The sequence below is a fragment of the Archocentrus centrarchus genome, chromosome 24 (assembly GCF_007364275.1).
Source record: "Archocentrus centrarchus isolate MPI-CPG fArcCen1 chromosome 24, fArcCen1, whole genome shotgun sequence".
Taxonomy (NCBI): Eukaryota; Metazoa; Chordata; class Actinopteri; order Cichliformes; family Cichlidae; genus Archocentrus; species Archocentrus centrarchus.
This window is the reverse complement of record NC_044369.1, coordinates 710,025-731,071: the sequence shown is the minus strand read 5'-3', so window position 1 is coordinate 731,071 and position 21,047 is coordinate 710,025. Positions and strand designations below refer to the sequence as shown.

The window sequence follows — 21,047 nt, the reverse complement described above, 5'->3', positions numbered from 1 at the left end:
GTGATAGACTATGATGGTCTTTGATAGACTATGGTGGTCTGTGATAGACTGTGATAGACTATGATGGTCTGTGATAGACTGTGATAGACTGTGATAGACTGTGATGGTCTGTGATGGTCTGTGATAGACTGTGATAGACTATGATGGTCTGTGATAGACTGTGATGGTCTGTGATAGACTGTGATGGTCTGTGATAGACTGTGATAGACTGTGATAGACTGTGATGGTCTGTGATGGTCTGTGATAGACTGTGATAGACTATGGTGGTCTGTGATAGACTGTGATAGACTGTGATAGACTATGATGGTCTGTGATAGACTGTGATGGTCTGTGATAGACTGTGATGGTCTGTGATAGACTGTGATAGACTGTGATAGACTGTGATGGTCTGTGATGGTCTGTGATAGACTGTGATAGACTATGGTGGTCTGTGATAGACTGTGATAGACTGTGATAGACTATGATGGTCTGTGATAGACTTTGATGGTCTGTGATAGACTATGGTGGTCTGTGATAGACTGTGATAGACTGTGATAGACTATGATGGTCTGTGATAGACTGTGATGGTCTGTGATAGACTGTGATAGACTGTGATAGACTGTGATTGTCTGTGATGGTCTGTGATAGACTGTGATAGACTATGATGGTCTTTGATAGACTGTGATGGTCTGTGATAGACTGTGATGGTCTGTGATAGACTGTGATGGTCTGTGATAGACTGTGATAGACTGTGATAGACTGTGATAGACTGTGATAGACTGTGATAGACTGTGATGGACTGTGATAGACTGTGATAGACTGTGATGGTCTGTGATAGACTGTGATAGACTGTGATGGTCTGTGAGATACTGTGATAGACTATGATGGTCTGTGATAGACTGTGATGGTCTGTGATAGACTGTGATAGACTGTGATGGTCTGTGAGATACTGTGATAGACTATGATGGTCTGTGATAGACTGTGATGGTCTGTGATAGACTGTGATAGACTGTGATGGTCTGTGATAGACTGTGATAGACTGTGATGGTCTGTGATGGTCTGTGATAGACTGTGATGGTCTGTAATAGACTGTGATAGACTGTGATAGACTATGGTGGTCTGTGATAGACTATGGTGGTCTGTGATAGACTGTGATGGTCTGTGATAGACTGTGATAGACTGTGATGGTCTGTAATAGACTGTGATAGACTGTGATAGACTGTGATGGTCTGTGATGGTCTGTGATTGTCTGTGATGGCCTGTGATAGACTGTGATGGTCTGCCAGAGTCTGTGCTTCAGAGCCAGGCAGACCATCGCAGTTTTTTCCATGTTACAGGGAGAAGCTTCGACTGTCCTCGTCTCTGAGGAGCTGATTCAGGACTGCATTAACCCTGAGTTCAGCTGCAGCTGAACTTTCTTTCAGTATTCATTAGTTTTTGGGGAGATGGTGCACTCAGTTAAACTCTTCTTCAGGACTGTGTCAGGATGGTGGGACCAGATCTCACAAAGGATGACTTCTGTTTTATCAGCATGAGTCAAATTTAAGACTTTGTGAAGAAAGTTCAAATAAAGTGTGTCCAGATCACAGAGACACAAATCAAATGTGGAGAATCAGTGTGGGAGATTTTTGGTCAAACTGAGTTTTCTGTTCTCTCAGTTGACTAATCATGTTTAAGGGTTAGTTTGTATCCAGAGACAAAGGCTGACCCTCACCGTCTCTGCCTCCCTCTCATTTACACACATGGATTTTGTCTTGTTTCTACTGACGTTCATTCCTCTTTTCTAGTGAAAACTCAAAATCCCTGACTATCATTTGGTGTTGGATGGATTTTTTTAGATTCATCTGTGTTTATAGTATGACTGCTGGATGTCAGCGGGCTCCACCAAAGCTGCAAGACATTATCTCAATTCCCCCCCGAGACAAAGTCATTAACTCAGTGGGCTCTCAGACAGAGTCTGAGGCAATTCAAAGGTCTCAGGTTAGTCTTTAACAAGCTCAGTTCAAGTCCTGAGCTTAAACAAGTCCAGCTGAAGTTAAACGTGATTAGTAAAACCTAATTTCCAAATCATGTTTCTCTCAACTGAAACAAGTCTGAGCCTCATCTCCGCTCTGGATGGATGTAGCTGCTCATCATACTGCATTTAAAACTCTTTTTACATCTCGAGTTTTTACACGTGGCTTTTAAGGCAAAATCCAAAGAGATCACCGGAAAAGAAAGGAAACATTTTTGCATGTGTCAAACTCTGTGAAACAGGTCCGAGTGATGCTGAAGGTCCACACATTTATATGTTTATGTGTGTGATGCAGTCAGATTTCAGATCTCTGAGCCCAGTCCATATTTCAGGTCAAAGCTGAGTGAGCAAAGAAAAAGTCCACATCTGAATGTTTTCACCCAGTCAAAGCTGTAACGAGCCTGCTGTTGCTAATACTAACAGGTCTGCTCATGTCTGACTGCCACCAAGTGCCCCAAATTCAGACTCACTGAACTCTGCACAGACTGCATGAAAATAAAAGGCTTCCAGCAGACTGCCACAATCGGGCCTTTTCTCATCAGGCTTTTAATGTGGAAAAGCTCCAGGAAGTGTCAGCTCTGACTGACGGCTCAACAAAAATGGGAAAATAGGAAGTAAAAACTTATTTCCGTGGAAAAGAGAAACTCAAATTGATGAGTATGACCAGACTCTGACTGTATTAGTGCAACGAACTTTCCATCAGCAGTGATTATTGTCGTGAAGCACTCTGCAGAGACAGCACTGCCTCCCAGCTTTGCCATCACTGAGCATGTACACCTGATCTGACCTGCTGCTGGTGGGATGTTAATAATTCAGCTCCCCCTCCCTCTGACCTCTCCTCCATCTGTGAAGATCAAGCTTGTGTAAAGTGATTACTCACTCTGGCTGACACAGTCGGCCACTGAGCCTCCCTCATGACCGAGCTGTGTATGGAGGCCACTGAAACTGTGGAGTGGGAGGTGTGGGTGCAAAAAGCATCATGTCTGAGTTGATCCCGCCTTAACTCAACTTCAGATGCCTGATCTTCCCCAAGATTTAGAAATCACAGGCGCTATCAATTTATTTTGCTCCTGCTGGACATCATCTGTCCAGAGAAATTCTTTCTATGACACACTCGACACTGTTTCACTCGTCCATTCACCATCTGCTGCTCACCTGTCTCTTGGTGTGCTCGCTGACTTCCCCTGGCATGTCGTGGGCGCTCTTGATGAGCGTTCGGGCGATGTGGTAGTAGTACACCGAGATGATGGCAAGAGGGATGAGGAAGTAAACCAGGAAGATCATCACTGAGTGGATCTTAGGGTGCATCTGATTGGACAGCGGGTAGGGCACACAATTCACAAAGGTGACATTGGTGTTGTCCCTGTGACCCTGAGAGGAAATAAGGAGAGGAAATTAGGAAAGGCGAGAAAACAAGGAAAGGAAAGGAAAGGAAATATTGAACAATTTTTTGAAAAGTTGTTGTAGAAGACAAGACAAAAGGAAGGGAAAGAAGGAGATGAAATCAGTGTGAAAATGAGGGCAGGAAAGAAGGAGATGAAATCAGTGTGAAAATGAGGGCAGGAAAGAAGGAGATGAAATCAGTGTGAAAATGAGGGAAGGAAAGAAGGAGATGAAATCAGTGTGACGATGAGGGAAGGAAAGGAGATGAAATCAGTGTGAAAATGAGGGAAGAAAAGAAGGAAATGAAATCAGTGTGAAAATGAGAGAAGGATAGAAGGAGATGAAATCAGTGTGAAGATGAGGGAAGGAAAGGAGATGAAATCAGTGTGAAAATGAGGGAAGGAAAGAAGGAGATGAAATCAGTGTGACAATGAGGGAAGGAAAGGAGATGAAATCAGTGTGAAAATGAGGAAAGGAAAGAAGGAAATGAAATCAGTGTGAAAATGAGAGAAGGATAGAAGGAGATGAAATCAGTGTGAAGATGAGGGAAGGAAAGGAGATGAAATCAGTGTGAAAATGAGGGAAGGAAAGAAGGAAATGAAATCAGTGTGAAAATGAGGGAAGAAAAGGAGATGAAATCAGTGTGAAAATGAGGAAAGGAAAGAAGGAAATGAAATCAGTGTGAAAATGAGAGGATAGAAGGAGATGAAATCAGTGTGAAGATGAGGAAAGGAAAGAAGGAGATGAAATCAGTGTGAAGATGAGGAAAGGAAAGAAGGAGATGAAATCAGTGTGAAAATGAGGGAAGGAAAGAAGGAGATGAAATCAGTGTGAAGATTAGGAAAGAGGAAGAAAAATCAAATCGATAGCCAGAGAATGAAGCAAGCAGTAAGGAGACACATGAAAACCAAAAAGAAAAGAGGATGTAGAACAGAAGAGTCCAGGAGGAGGAGGAGGAAGAGGAGGAGGAGGAGGAGACGTGGGACAAACGTGAGCGAAGATCATAAAGGAACAGCAGAATAAAAAGCACAAACTCATCATTCATAACTCTGACTGAAAGAATCTTTAGAGGAGTCGGGGAGAAGCCCGCAGAGGCGACGCTGCACACACACAAACTGCTGTAAGTGATGAAGAGCACAGATTCACTGTGAATGTAGAGAAGGTCTGCAGTACATGGCAGAGCGACGGCTGAAGCTTCAGTCACGATCAGCAGCTCTGGTTTGATTGATCCTGCGCTCTTACTGCAGACTGAACACACTGAATGCTGTGATGCTCAGAGTCTCGGCCTCTTACAGGTTTGCTCTGGATTAGTGTTACTGTTAGTGTGTTTGTTTATTGAATTGGATTTCCATCAGCATCGATGCAGCAGGAACACAAAACGAATGCTTTCTATGACAAAGATAATGCAGCATGTTAATGTTCTATGAGGCTTTAAAATGTGCAGAAACAACAATCCTACAAGTTTATGTCACACTGTGTAAGATGGCTGTAACACGTCTTGTGTGTTTCATCAGCGCTCATCATCCCTCTGCTCAGCTTGAAAATGCAGCAGATCGATGAGCAGCCTGTGGCCGCTGAGGTGAAGGGGAGAGTGTGAAGACAAAGAGGGTAAAATGGACTGTAAAGTGGAATGTTTGCCACTTTATTCTGCAGCATTTTACACTTGAATGACACGTTTCTCTTAAGATGCTGTGCACATGAGGGCAGAATTTTCTAGGACTTGCTTTCTTGTCTGCAGGTAAAAGTGTTGTTTGCAGGATTTGATCAACTTCCTCTCTCTTTATTTTACCTGCATGGTGACGACTTGGGAGAAAATAGCCTCAGGAATAGCCAGCAGGACGGACAGCAGCCAGATGGAAACAGCTTTCAGACACGTCCAGAAGACAGCGCTGGACGTCTGGATGTCCATCGGGTTCACTATGGCCTTATACCTGCAGGGGATGGGAGGAAATGTCATTTACAGAATAAACAAAAACTTCACGATAAAACACTTCACGTGCAATCAGGCAACAACCAACAAATCCAGTTACACTTATATAAAATCTTAAGTGCAAGCAAAACTGTTCCTCCACCTGTTCCTCACAGGTGAGTTTCCCTCTCTAAGCTTTTATGCTGTACTCCAAATTTAACCCACAGACTGTGAAAAACAATTCAATAACTTGTAGAATCATCTTTTTTCCCACAGCACTCAGCAGGCTGAGGTCTGGGTCGTTGCAGCTCCTTCATTATTGCTGCTGTGCTTGGATCATCATCTTGCTGAAGACACCAGTTTGGTCCAAGCTTCAGCTGTGGGACAGACGGCCTCACATGTGACTCTAGAATACTTTGGTCTACAGAGGAGTTCATGGTCCACTCAGTGACTGCAAGGAGCCCAGATCCTCCGCCCTCCTCCACCGTGCTGACAGCTGCTCTGAGGTGTTTGTGCTGATGTGCTGAGTTTGGTTTCCTCCAAACGTGCTGCTGTACTGTCTCAGCTGTCCAAAGGTTCCAGAAGTCTTGTTTGGTTTGTTCAGATGCAGCTTTGCAAACCCAAACTGTGCTGCCATGTTCTTTTAGAGAGAGGAGGCTTTCTGCTGCAGTCCTTCCAACTTTGACATGGGGGACTTCAGCTGAAGTGCATAAGTATAACCATACACACATAGTTATAATAATGCAACTATAAATGATCTTAGATGCAGAGGCAAAGCTAGGGATGTTCTCCGGGTGCAGAAGTGGATCAGTGAATTCACCACACACTATGACAGCTGACTGAGCGCACGGTGTCCTCAACACATTTCTATTTGTTTTACAATTTTCAAGTAGGATTGTGCTTTAAGACTCGCTGCACAACCTGACCTGTGACCTCTTCCAAAGAGACACGAGGGGCACCTCCCCAACTCTGACCTGCTCAGTGTCTCCAGTCATGCTGGTTACCACTAACACAGCAGAAGCAATAAACTACTGTGAACTGATTCATTAAAACCGAGCTCACAATGCAATAACGTATCGGTGATGTGAGTGTTTAAGTTTGTCATTAGCAAATTGTATGAATTAGTGTAACGAGATGTATATGAGTAGAATTCAGCTGAGGAAGAACACCAATGGAAGCAGTAAGGATGTGCTTCGTTATTTCAGCCTCTGTGCACTCACAAAGGGAAGAACATAGCAGTCGCCTACAACAGCTGAAACATTCACACTTTAATGTTTGTTTGAAGGAGTTGTTAAAATGACACCTGCAAATTTAAAGGGAATGAATTCAGTGGAAAACTGTGTACTGTGTAGCTGCTAATTTGGGGAAAGATGGAGTTACAGTTAGTGAAATTACTAAGCAGAGTGTGAGACATCTGCAGGCATTTTTATTGGTTTCTGATGTCTGACAGCATTATCCCAATAAAAATCACCCATTCCTGGCTGTTTAATACTGTGCACCTGCTGCAGCTTTCCAGCCTTTCCTCTCTGATCAGCTCCCAGTTTTTGCTGCCCTGTTTCTTGACTTCTTGCCTGCCCCTTCTGATTCCCGCCACTCTCTGATTGAAGCTCATCCACTGGCTTTGCCCCTCGGTCATTTTTACTTGTTTCAACATTGTTTCCATGTCTGTGAGCAATGCATTTGACTCCTCTGCACAAGTCAGCATAATAAACTGCTCCCACGTTAACAGAGGCAGCGTATCTAAACGATGAAATGAAGCCTCATCAGAGTACAAGATGCAAATAATAGAATTTGACCTACTGCTCAGGTCTGCATGTTTACACCCCTCAGATATGTACATATATTTATGTGATCTGCTTCATGTAAACATGATGGATGCCTGTCATCACTCCAGACAAATCTTGTTAATTTGATTTTTTATGCACTTTGTTGCTTGTTTATTTTATTGATTATTTATTTATATTACAGCCTTTCCACATCAGCAAAAACATGCTAGCAGATTTCTTCTTACATCCATTTGAAAATCCTGAGAAACAGGTGGAATAGACCCACTGTGGACATAATGACCGATACTTCCTCTGCACTGTGCTGGGAAAGGCTTCTCTCTCTTTAAGCAAACAATGCGGAAAAAATGGGTCATTGTTGAAGATAAGCAGTGCCCCCCCATTACTCTTCATTAAACTCATACAAACACAGGTGAAACACCTTGCAGCAGTTCTGAAGGGTACACCTCCCATGGTGCATTGCTTCCCTGTCCAAACAATTTAGTCCAACCTGCAGCCGTGAGGAGAAACTCAAACAGTGGAGCTGAAGGACTGAAGGACTCAACAGCCTTCAAACAGCTTTTTATTGTTCAGCAGAACCCACAAAAATTTAAAAACTATTTCTATGAAAACTCAATTTTAAATTATCATCAAGATCCTTCCACTGTGCATATCTACACCAATAAAAGGCTGAAAACCATCATAACATTGACCACTGGGCACACTGATCACAGTTTTTGGACTGGATCCAAACATAAATCATTTAATAACCACATCATTTTCTTTTGACAGCAGTCGTGGCTTCAGACTCTTTGTTACTTAATGAGAAACCACATCAGCCATCAGATGAGAGGAAGCAATAATACTTTATCACACTAATTACAATTATTCTTTATGTGTAATCATGGAGCTGCATTTGAAATTCCTCATTAGACCAAGCAGATCAGTCATTCAGCTGACAGGGACACAGTAACACAGCAACAGATACCAGTGACCCACCACCATCTGTTAATCCACAGGAGCTGGATGAGGATGAGGTTAGTTTTAATAAAGACATTAGCTAGCTTGGTGAGTAAGCTGCATCCATCAGCTGTGCAGGTGCATCACACAGTTACAGATATCTGCAGATTACTGCTGCATAACATTGAAATAAATAACTGTATCACACAGCATGCAGAGGTCCACTTCATTGCTCCAGTTAGCCTAGCAGACAGCTAGCAGCTACAGATGCTGCTGTTAGCTCAAACGCTGCACCTGAGCCAAAAACTGGGCAACCTGCTCACATCTATCAGTTAGGTTTAAAAGCAACAATATAATCTGGTCAGGAAACGGGGCTGTACCTGATTAAAAGCAGCAGAAGAAGAAAACATGTAAGATTTTGGTAGATGCTTCTGTGCTCTGTATAGCATGAAGCAAACTGCACTTTATCATCAATTATGGACACAACCTCATTTTGAATTTGTCTTTATATTAAGGTTTTGATCACAGTGCCACTGGTTTAAACTCATTTAGGTCTCCTGGCTGTTTTGGACTATGGAGCAGGTGTGTTCTATATACTGAGCATGCTGCTGCCCTCTGCACACCTCTGAAACAGTGTAAACCTCAGTGAGCAGGTCAGTGTGGCATCAGGGCCAGCAGTCTCAGGGGAGTTAGGGGAGTGGTGGCCTAGGGGAGAAGAAGAGGGTTCGTCACTGAGAGGATCCTGGTTCAAATCCTCGGGCTGGCATCACTGTGGGTCCCTGAGCAAGCCCACCCCCCCAGGTTACTCCCCGGGCGCCCCTTGGCTGCCCCCTGCTCCATGCTGTGCTGTGTGTACTACATACTCCATGTGTGTGATGGGTTAAATGCAGAGAATGAATCTCACTGCATGTATATGTATGTGACAAATAAAGCTCTTTCTTCTTTCATCAGCTGTGATGTTACAGTATCACTGTGAGGTCATTTGGCAGGTCAGCAGCGTCCACAGCGTGCACAGAAATAAGCTGCTTTGTCTGACGAGAGGCTGCTCTGGGGTCAGCAGGACTGTAATGCTTTTCAGTTTCCTTACTTCATTCCTTACCTCTCTGAAGACAGAATCACCTGTGTGACACACAAAAACATTTGGCTCCTTTCTGCAGTTAAAATGTGTCCAGGAACAAAGCTTCGCTGCTGTCACTGAGGGCGGGATGTCACAGACTCACGGTCACAGGTGGTACTCAGGATTCAAACCTGCTCTCTTCCTGCTGGACTCACAGGAAGGTCTGCACAATGATTCATTCATAGACCTCACACTCATACTTGCCCATAAATCTTACATCATATCACTGTAGCTCACTTTATGTTTTATTAATGTAATCATTTATTTATTATTTATGTGACACATGAGCTCCAGGTTTAAAGCTTTGTCCTGGCTGAAAATGTTGGAGGGAAAAACATGTAAATTGTAAATAGCGGTTGGTGTGATGCAGATGTTTTTATGGTGGTAAAAATGGAAAATTTTGGTGTTGGCAGCAGGTGAGAGTGTGAATGAGAACAGATGTAACCCGGACAGAAACCAGGATTTCAGTGTGAGAAGAAGTGAGAGAGTGATCTTCTCTGTGGGGAGAGCCTGCTCTCAGCGCAGATCAGGAAACTGCTGGACATCAGTTTGTTCATGTGGACACAAATTTCCCTTTCTCTGACAGTCAGCTATGAAATTAATTTATTTTAATTTGGGTGACCAGGCACAGCATTTTATCCCCTACCCACAGACATAGATCTGGGAACGAGACCTTAAATGGTTTCTCCTGCGTCACACCCTGACACACAGCCAGAGACTCGGCACTCATCACTGGGATCATCTCCACAGATGATCCTTCACATGAAATTCACGTCAGTTTGAAACAGAACTTAATGTCGACTCTCGGGGCGAGTTTGCTGTTGGAGGTGAGATCACAGAGTGCGCAGTAATGTTTCTGTGTGTTTCTTGAGCCTTTTATTATTTGGGTAATGCCTTTCAGCTCTGTGATCACCTTCTAGCTTTCATCTTCTGATAGTTATTATTATTCCAGCCTTCCCAGTGTCTCCCTGTATTATGTCTGTGTGAGTTTTCTTGTCTCTTTATTCTCTTGTTACCTGTTCTACCATTTCTTGCATGTCTTGTCTTGATTTTTACTCCTATTTGTCGACTTTCTTGATTGTGTTCAGTTGTGTCTAGGTTCCCTCCTGCTAGTGTATAAATAGTCCTGTCTGCCCTTGTCTTTTGTCAGAGCATCTGTTTATCCAGCTTCATGTGTTTCCTGGTTATTCACTGAAATTCTGATTTCTTCCTTGTGGCGTTTGTATGTTGGACTTTGCATCAGCCTAAAGAAAAAGTTCATTTTTGTGCCTTTCTGCTTGCCTTTTGGAGTCCTGAGTCTGAGTCCTCAACCTGTAATTCATCACATCATCACAGCAGGACAGACACTTTTCTAAAGTCTGGCTTTTATCCAGGCTGTTATCATGGGTCAACTGCAGAAAAGCTGAATGCAGCTAAAAGAGATTCTCAGAGACCTTCTGCCAGAGTTATTCTTTACTCGGCCACAGAGCAGAGTATGAACGTTTCATCTGCGTCTCAGAAGGATCTGTGGATAAATGTGGTAAATGCTCTTTTCTCCAAGCTAACCAAAGATAAATGCAGCCTCGACATACACAATAGCTGCAGGTCAAAATCAACAATAAATGATTTAATTTCTGCTTTTTTCTGCTCTCCCTCACCTTTATCTGTGAACAGATAAAGGTGAGGGAGCTCCACACTGACCCACATCAGGAAGCTGCTGATCAGAAGACCAGTTTTCAACAGTTTTGCCTTTCCAAGCAGCTCCTCTGCAGTGCTGTGGCAGACTGGGTGAGTGGAAGTGGACAAATGCCCCGCAGAGGCAACAGAAGACTTATTTCCTGTTGCTGACCAACTGCTGCAGAACTGGACAAATTCATGATTCTCACTAAATGTAAAGGAGGAAAAAGGACTTTTTATGTGCTCTGGGTCAAACTTCCATCTCCACTGTGAAAGAATCAGAGCCAGCTTTACTGAGGCCACGTTTGTGTTTTCAGGACTCTGCAGCAGTGAAACATCTTCATTCCTGTGTGTGTGCACAATGTATGCCAGCAAATGCACAACCAACAGAGATGAAACAACTGAACCACGATGCTGAGAACAAGGATGCTGCCAAACATCTGAGGTACTAACTCACATACTGAGTGTCAGCATGTGTCTCACACAATGATCCCACTCTTCCTTGGCCCAGTTACACCACAGTCTGAGGCAAACTGGTCGTTTCAGCTGATCTTCTGGTTCTGACTGATGATATGTGCAGTTTCAAGCACGTTCCACTCCATGCAGCTCACAGCACAGCGCTGCACCTACAGTAACCATCAAGTCCACTGGCAGTGCTTGTTCTCAGTTCTTCTACATGAGGAACACTTTTCTGCTATCCAGGTACTGCTCGCTCCATTTGTTTTTAGACAGGTATACAAGCTCTTTAATCTTTGCCTCAGTACACCACCACAGAGGATTTTAAATCAAACAAGACCTGCGCCCTCATTATTCCATGACAAATTAAGCAGGTTAAAAACATCTGGAGTTGATTCCAAGCATTGAACTTGCATTTCGTGGCTTTTCGCTGGAACTTTAAAAATGAGGTCCAACAAGCTGCAAAACGAGTTAGACTCAAGAACAAGAAGAACAGACTGGACTTTACCCGAGAACATCTCAAAGAGCCTGCACAGTTGTTTGGACAGATGAAACCAAGATGAAGCTGTAGCAGAATGGCTCATGATCTGAAGCATACCACATCATCTGGCTAACATGTGGAGGCAGGGTGATGGCGTGGGCACGTATGGCTGCCAGTGGAACCAGCTCACTGGTGTTTATTGATGAGCAGTTATGATTTTTTAAAGCAGGCTCATTAACATGACGTATTATAATAGACCTGCTGTGATTGTATCAGGTTTCACACTGACAAAGTTACCAAAAATAATTTTCACAATAAAAGTTAAAAAAATATCTCTGAAAAGTGATAAATGTACAAGAAAAGACTCATAACTGACACCAACTTAAATTTCAATTCAGACTAAAACATTGAATACTTCTGACATTATGCAGTCATTAAAAAACTGAGATGTTCCTCTTCTGCACAGATGGCGCCACATTTTCTTCAGTCACGTTGTTATAATGCAGAATTCAGCGCTCGGTCCTTCAGGCAGCAGAACAGCTCGAAACCAGAACATTTGCAGCAGCACAGGTGCTGTGAGGGCTCTGCATGAATGGATGGTTTCTCTGCTGTGAGGCTGTGAAACAACCGTACACAACAGAGGTTTGCCTTCAGAGCTTTCTGCTGATGAGCTTTAGCATCCTTTCAAATCCTAACCAACTGCAGCAACCACACGCCTGGCGGTTAGCACCATTGCCTCACAGCAAGAAGGTCCTGCGTTTGAATCCGGTCTGCGACTGTGCTGTGTGGCGTTTGCATGTTCTCCCCATGTCCCCCCCCCCCCCCCCCACAGTCCAAAGACGTGAGTGGAGTGGGGTTCACTGTGATTCTAAACTGGCCGTAGGTATGAATATGAGTGTGAATGGCTGTTTGTCTCTATATGCTATCCCTGTGATTCAGGGTGTACCCTGCCTCTGACATCATGGCAGCTGTAATACCACCCCCCTCACCACCCATAGCCCCAACACCACCCATAGCCCCACCCTCAAACTGGATGAGCAAATGGATGGAAGCATTTTTTTAAGTTACCAACTTCTAAAGGAAACCATGGAGCCCTGATTCCTGGTTTCAGACAGGACTCAAACCTCAGACTCCTGCATGAAAGTTTGACTACATCTACACCGTGGGTTTTTCCACTGTTTCTCCCACTGTGGGATGAGCTGTGTCTGTGTATTTTCCAAACTTTTTTCTCCAGGATGACATCACATTAATAATTGGAGTCATAATGATGATGCTGGAGTTAAGGTAAAAGGGGGTCAGTGCCTAAAATGTCAACTATCACACATAATTCATCTGCCCAGAGCTCATTATTCACAATAAGATTAGAGACATTAGAGACTGGAAAATTATACAAGATTACATGTAAATGACATATAATTCTATGTATTATAGTCATTCAAATTTCTCTTAGGTTATTATGGGTGTTAATCACACTGAGCAACTGTTATCACATAAAAACAATGACTGCTGCTTTCATCTTTGGGAGCCACGTCAGACACATTCATGAAAGTCAGCACAAACGCAGCTTCTCCATCACGTCGCAGTTCCCTCAGAAGCAGCGTTACACTTTATCTCAAAGTCACCAGACGCTGACATTTTAATCACTTTCAAATCTGTGCTGAAGGAGATGCTCCGCTTTGTTTGGCCTTCCCTCAGTTACTGTGAAACAGGAGGTTACAGTGCTGACTCCGTCCTGCTGTGCATCACCACAAACTGCAGAATAATGAGAAAGCAGCTTTTCTTTACTAAGCCCAGAAAACCATTTCTCCAATGTGAACAATCGTTTTTAACTAATTAACGACATCATTGCTGTGTCATGTGCTACGAGTAGATACTGGAGGAAACAAAAGTGCTTGGTTATGAATATGTAACGCCTTCATTGGTCCAATTTCAGGTGCAACAAACTGTGACCACTGTAGTACAACAGGATGAGCACACCTGCTGCTGTCTGCAGCATGATGGATTTAACATGAACTCCCTAAAAAAAGCCCACACAGTTAGGGTGGGCTTGAGGCTCTGAACACCAGGCTTCGATGTTCTCACAGCAGCTTCATTCACTGACCATCGAGGACCATAAATATCACCTGAAGCTCTCTTGTGTCTTTCCAGCAGGTGTCACATGGCTCTCTAACCCATTGACATGGACTTATCAGCTGTACAAGTCCCCACCCACCAAAACATCAGTTACCACAGCAACTACTGCAAGAAGATCCACAAGTTATCTTTTTAAGAAAGGCTTCGTCATGAGGCTGTAACTGCAGCCCCGAATGCCTCTCAGCATGTGAAGGAGGTAATTTCCTCGACTTTGCTGCCCCGCTGATATAACCGCAATATTGGTGAGTCATGAGTCATCCTGTGGACGCAGAGGCTGGCCAGCTGTTTTCTGAATGTGTCCTCTCTCACAACAGTAAATTGTCCTCTTCAGACACATTTGCACTTCTCAGATTGCTTGTTTGGTTTAGTCCAGCAAGTTGCCAGTTGCCTGTTGCCAGTCAAACAGGCTTTGGTTGCAGCTGCTAAATGTGATTTGAGGACCAACGTTAAAGAAAAGGCGCTGTCACTGACACCAACACAAGAGAGTTTTACAGTCAGTGAAGACGTGGACTCGAAAATAAATAAATGATTGTTCTGACTCGGGCAGCCTCAGAGGCATCAGAGAAGGTGGAGAGGCCGTCTGAGAGACAGAATGAAATGCCTTTGAAAACTACATCTATCAAACCAACAGAAACCAACATCAGTATTGATCTGAGCTGACCAGCTGCTGGTTTCTGGTCCAACACAAACTGCATGCCTGGCTTTCAGCAGTTCAAACTAATATCTGACCTTCAAGCCTGTCACTCAGCTCCTGATCACTGCAGCTGTCCACTGGACTTCAAAAAAATGCCCCCCTGTCTGAAAGCCTGCTGCTGTAAACATGACAGGCATTGCCTGTTACAAGCTGCACAGGGCTCCAACATGCTTTGCATACTGCTGTCTATATGTTGTAGCTGTTTATGGTCACCAGGGGGCAGTGTCACAAACCACAGGCCTGTGGGCTCTTTGCTCGAGCTGTTGTTGGTCTGTGGCAGCCAGAGAATTCCAAAGATCTGAATGAATGACGTGTCCTCTGCAGACTCCACCGTGCTGTATTTTTATCTGTTTTCACACCCATTCTTGTTCCACCTGTGCAAACAGACACAAACACCACCTGCAATATCATCACCTGGGTGCACTGAGAGATCAGAGGGTTTTAAGCAGGCGGCAGGTCAAAGGCCATTTCACTCGTGCACCTCTGGGTGCAGCGAGGAGTGAAAGCAGAAAGGAAGGCAGCGTGCTTGAGGAGCAAATTCAGGTTTTGCAGGTTTAATACATTGTTTGGGTTTCTGGGATTTGGGAATTTTTTGAGAAATTGCTGGAGGAAAAAGAAGTCGCCTGAAATTTAGGACAAGGGTAAAGAAAATGAGGAAGGTGAGTGCTGATGATCACTTTAATCACAGCTGAGAGATTCCTGACATGTTTCTTTTCTTCAGGAGTTTCTCTCCAAAGCACTTCCTCCTGAGGCCACCTTTCATGTCACTAAACCACTTCATCAGATGATTTTATAATAACACCAGAAAGCAGAGCAGCACATTTCCTCCTTTTTTATTGCACTTTTCAGAACTCCTGCTGCAGGGCTTCGGTGGCAGACAGCTGAAAGAAAAATCAATGCCACAAACAAGGGCTGAAAGAAATACTTTCTTCCTCTTCAGCTCAGCTTTGATTCCTTTCCCTGCACATTCCTGATCACTCAAACCCATCCTCCAGGCCTGCAGGGGCTGCTCTCTCTGCTATAAGGTGGATATGACATTTGAGAGTGGGGCTCTCAATAAGAAACCCAGACCATCGTCTTCTGTCTCCAGAAAACATAAAAGTGGCAGTGCCTTTCTGTAGTGGCTGTAAGGTGTTTGTCTAATAAAAGATTCTTTGGTGTCTGCAAATTAAAATCTAATCCAGAATTCCTCTTGGAATCAGACTGGAGATCTTTTGCTTGTTAGGTAAATGTGTAAACCACCACACTATTGAACCACTATGAAAAATGCTGAATCCTGCTTGATGTTACACATTAATTAGTCCCATCATGGTTTTGTTAAGGTCGGCTGTGGCAGGCGGGATGTGGACCCAGATGCTGGACTCGGAAGACTGACGTAGACTTAAAGCAGCTTTAATGTTTTCAATTCAGTTCAATTTATTTCAATTCATTTCAATTTTATTTATATAGCGCCAGATCACAACAAACAGTCACCTCAAGACACTTTGTATTGTGGGTAAAGACCCTACAATAATACAGAGAATTTATATGCTGAGCTCTTTCACAAAAACACATCACATCAAGTTTATTTCTAAAGCACATTTAAAAACAGCAGCAGCTGACCAAAGTGCTGTACATTTAAAATAAATAACTTAAAACACAAGATAAAGGAGACAGTTAAAACAGGAAGCATAAAATAATAAAACATAAGTACAAGAAAACAGCATCACTAATGTATCCAGGACTCATTCTGATTTAAAAGCCAAAGAATAAAAATGGGTTTTCAAACGGGTTTTAAAGATGTGAACTGTTGGAGAGGTCCTGATATGAAGGGGCAACTTGTTCCACAGTTTCGGAGCAACAGCTGCAAAGGCCCGATCACCTCTATGTTTTAATCTTGACCTCGGTACTGTTAGGAGCATTTGCTCAGCAGACCTCAGTGATCTAGTGGGAGCATGCAGGGTTATAAGATCAGAGAGGTAGGAAGGTGCTAACCCATGCAACGCCTTAAAAACAAATAGTAAAACCTTAAAATCAATTCTAAAACTGACTGGTAACCAGTGCAGGGATGCTAGTATGGGGGATATATGGTCTCGTTTACGAGTGCCGTTAGTAACCGTGCTGCTGCATTTTGGATCAGTTGTAGTTGAGGAAGTAGCGTCAGACTGACACCTGAATAGAGACGATTACAGTAATCGAGTTGGGACGAAATGAAAGCATAGCATGGATAGCTCTCTCAAAGTCCATGAAACAGAGAAATGGCTTCACCTTTGCAAGTAGACGAAGGTGAAAGAAGCTAGATTTGATAACAGTATTAATGTGTTTGTCAAAACTAAAACTAGTGTCAAGGATCACCCCCAAGTTCCTTGCAAAGGGTTTATTATATATCTTTAAGGGGCCGAGATCACAGAGGTCAGGGGTACCAAACACGAGGACCTCAGTTTTCTGCTCATTCAAATTAAGAAAGTTTAGAGCATCCATGTTTTAACTTCCTCCAGACAATCCAGTAAGACCTTCAAAGGGCTCATTGAATTTTGTTTCAGTGGCAGACAGATCTGTGAGTCATCTGTGTAACAGTGAAAGGGGATGCAATGTTTTTTAAAAACTGAGCCCAAGGGCAGCATATAAATTGATAAGAGGGCTGGGCCAAGAATGGACCCCTGGGGCACCCCACATGAGAGCAGGCTTCAGAGGAAGAAGCATCTCCCAGCCTAACTGTAAAACGTCTGTTTGTTAAATAGGATTTAAATCCATTCAAGTGCGGTCCCTCTGATTCCAACAAAGCGCTCCAGTCGAGATAAAAGGATACCATGATCTACAGCAGGGATCCTCACATCCAGGCCTCAAGAGCCGGTGTCCTGCAGGTTTTAGATGTGCCTCTGCTTCAACACACCTGAGTCAAATATAGAAGTCATTAGCAGGACTCGGGAGAACTTGACTGCATACTGAGGAGGTAATTCAGCCATTTGATTCAGGTGTGTTGGATCAGGGAAACATCTAAAAGCTGCAGGACACCGGCTCTCGAGGCCTGGATGTGAGGATCCTGATCTACAGTATCAAAGGCAGCACTGAGGTCTAAAAGCAGCACATGGAGAAGCTGAACAGAAGTGTGACCCACACAGATATGTGCTCACATTTGTGAATTAAATTTGATTATATGTATAAAATCTTGTATGTTCTTGTATGTTAAGTCTCCCAAGCGCTGTGCTGCAAGTGACTGTGTGTCACTATGGACAGTAGAGGGCAGCAGAATGCCTGCCGCGGGAATGAGCTGCCTTAGCTGTCGTAAGCTTGTCATTCTGGCAAGACTGACCAGGCGAACGGCAGCACGTTTCTTCAGCTCATTATTTCTCCAGTTTTACAGGAGTGTAATCTGTCTTCACGCCCTCTGTAATGGGATCTGTTACAGAAGCAAATAATCCAGAACTTGGGAATCACAGAGAAACACGGAACAAGGAAACACCCAACAAAGAGCAGAAGGAGACTCCGCAACTTATACAAACACAGGATAAGGCTGGGAAACAGGCGGGAACACAGCTAGGAAAAAACTAACATAATGACTCATAAAGGAAGTTAAACTAAACACAGTAGCTGCCAAAATAAAACAGGAAGTGACTCACAACTAAATGGAGAAACATGATTAACTAGACCAAACACAGAGACGAAAACTGAGCCCGACACTGAAAAACGAGGAAGGCTGGAACAGGGGTTCAAGGAGAAACACAAACAGACTGAAACCAAGAACAGAAGTAGATGAGAACTAAAAACCTGAAAATACAAATACAACAAAATAAACCAGGAAATGCTGCAATTAGAAAAAACAAATGCAGAAAATCAAAAGCAAAAAGCTAAAGAAACCTCGACATCCCAGAAACTCAAAACCACGGATTAAAGTACTGAGAGCTGAAGTTACAGGACAATCTGGCAATCTAATTATATGCCATCGACACAGCTGGGACCATTTAAGAGAGAGAGACTGCAAAGGCTTGCTGGGAATTCCCATGAGGAATGGCAGCCAGCTAGCTTTCCACTTTCCTAGTTTTTCCATTGTGAAACCTTTTTTCCATTCCCATTAGGAAATCTCAGAGGACAGAGGGTAACTATCCTATAACCTGTTTTTCCTGTTTTATGGAATATGTTCATGTGCCTGCACCACAACAAAACACGACCACGAACACGTGACCAAAAAATGAAGAGGTTGACTTCGCAGGTGAAGACCTCTGAACTTTGATGCAACATTACATCATTGGCATCAAGTCTTTCTAACTTTCTGACTCATGATAAATTTCTCCAAAATTCACCTCAGCAGTTAACATTTCTGCTTTATGGAAGCACATCAGAGGTCAAAGAAGCTCCAGTAAGAAATAACTAGATGTTCAGTTGAACTGCATATGGTACATGGAGCTATGTGGATGATTAATGTGACATTTCTATTACAGCTATCATCCAAGCCGATAGAAAGGTTGCCCGATGATCAGGACCTAAAGTCACCAGAGGTTCCTGCCTCTCAGTGTTGGGAACAGACAGGCTGAAGGAGGAAAATGTGCAGAAAGAAAAGCCGGCTAAACAGCCGAGCTTAAGTCCTGCACAGAAGCCCCGACACTTATGTTTTTAAATGTGTTCTCATGTACTGTGAGGTGGCAGGCTTTACCGCCAAATCCCCCCGTAGGTTTGAGAACATATCCAACTGAATAGGATACTTTTGTGCATCATCTTGACAGGAAACAATTGAGGCTCCAGTAGCCACTCCAATCACCATGCTAATTATGCAATAAGCTTGTTATCCTCTTCAAGGACCTTCAAGTGAGTTAAGAGCCATTGTGGGCTCGTTAGTGGACTTTAGTTTCGTTAGGGGCTCATCATCCATTAGGGTCAGACACACAGCTGGATGGCTGCTCGCAGCTGTGTGATCAGGAAATGAGTTTCAGGTTAACAGGCTGATATCATGGCGTCATAGATGCGGGTCAATAAACTGGAACAGGAGAACCTGCGAGGCTTCTGATTACAGCAGCTTCCTTTCATGTCAAACAAGAACATTTTCAATATCTAGTCATTTATTCTGGATCACCTCTACTTGTTTCAGCAATTTTAAAAAATTACACTGCAAACAGTCATCATGGATAAAATGCTGACATTGTTTCCAGTTGTCAGTGTTGGTTTTATCACCACCTTCCCCCAAACCATTTTTGTACCCACACCTTTCATAAAATTATTAACCATGGTACTGTCACACCAGAAATACTCATGCTGTATGATAGCCATTTATAGGACCTAAAATATTCATACATTTCATATCAAACCTGCTTCCATCTGTCTCTGTAAGTGCATTAATGTACCTGACAGAGCTCATTATTGGACCTTAAAGTAAATATGTGTCATTTTAAGGGCCAAAAGGTACATAAACTGTATGTTCCAATCAGTACATATTATTTACACCATTTCTTTTAGACATAAAGTTTAATAACCAGAGTCTGTGTTTAGCCAAATACAAGAAGAAAATTGGTAAATTATCTATTTTACAATTTTTAGTTTTTATTATTAGTGTATTTAGAGTAAAGAAGTGCCGTCACCTCACAGAGAGATGGTTCTGGGCTTGAACCTTTCTGGGAAGTTAGCTTTAGGTGCACATTGTCCTGGTCCTGGACCGTTTGCCCGGTTCTGTCTGTGAGGTCCCGATTTTCCTTGTATCACTGCTGTGTTTTTCAGTTTGCTTACAGTTATATTTTCTGAACTCTGTTTTTAGTTATAGTTATCATAATTCATTCCTGTTTCCCTTTGCTCTTGTCTTCCCCACGTCTCTGTGTTCCAGTGTCTGTTTTGTCCCTGTGTGTCTTTGTTCCTTGTCACGTGTTCTTTAGTTTTACTTCTTGTGTCCATGTTTTGTTTCCGGGTCTACCCCAGGCTTGCCTGTCTCTGTGTTGTATCATCAGCCCTTGTGTGTGTGATGTCAGCTCTGTCTGTGTTTATCAGCTTGTCCTGCTGTCAAGTTTGGATGTGTGAGTCTGTGTCCCAGTTTTGGTCTTTTCCTGTTTTATTTTGACAGTTTTCTGCTCCTTGTGTGTTGTGTAAAGTTTTGCTTCCCCTGTCTCGTTAGTGTCGTTCAGTCCACCTGCCTTCCCAGCTCTTTCCTCTTGTCTCGTTACCGTGTGTGTATGTATTGTCTTTTGTTGTGTGCTCTTTACAGTGTTTTCTCTTTTGTTTATAAGGCCTTTGTATTTTTGGACCTGGCTCTCACCTTGACCTTGGGATTTTGTATTTTTGTACATTCAAGCATTAAAGCTACGTTTCAAGTTAAGTTATTTCTCCAGGCGTCCTGCAATTGGGTCCCATCGTGACTGCCACACAGCCTACGTGGTTACGAGGTTAAAGACTGATAAAAGCCACAGGGGTACAAATAAAGTAAGTACTCCCTCTAAAGAGTACAATGGGAGTACAATAGACAGTACCAACCAAGTGTACTATAAAGGTACAGGCGTTGTAGTTTCTGCATCTGTGAGTGTGCTAGGATCTGCTTGGGTCCGAG

General features: G+C 43.2%; 1 protein-coding gene across 1 annotated transcript in view; it reads right to left on the bottom strand.

Moving 5' to 3' along the window:
• The window catches only part of nmbr (neuromedin B receptor), a 68,533-nt gene that overhangs the window by 33,424 nt on the left and 14,062 nt on the right, over positions 1-21,047 (bottom strand). Inside the window, exons 2-3 of the mRNA XM_030722043.1 lie at positions 5,166-5,307; positions 3,149-3,364 (exon numbers count right to left, since the gene is read on the bottom strand). Coding sequence (XP_030577903.1) covers positions 3,149-3,364; positions 5,166-5,307 — 358 coding nt within the window. The remainder of the gene's footprint in view (positions 1-3,148; positions 3,365-5,165; positions 5,308-21,047) is intronic.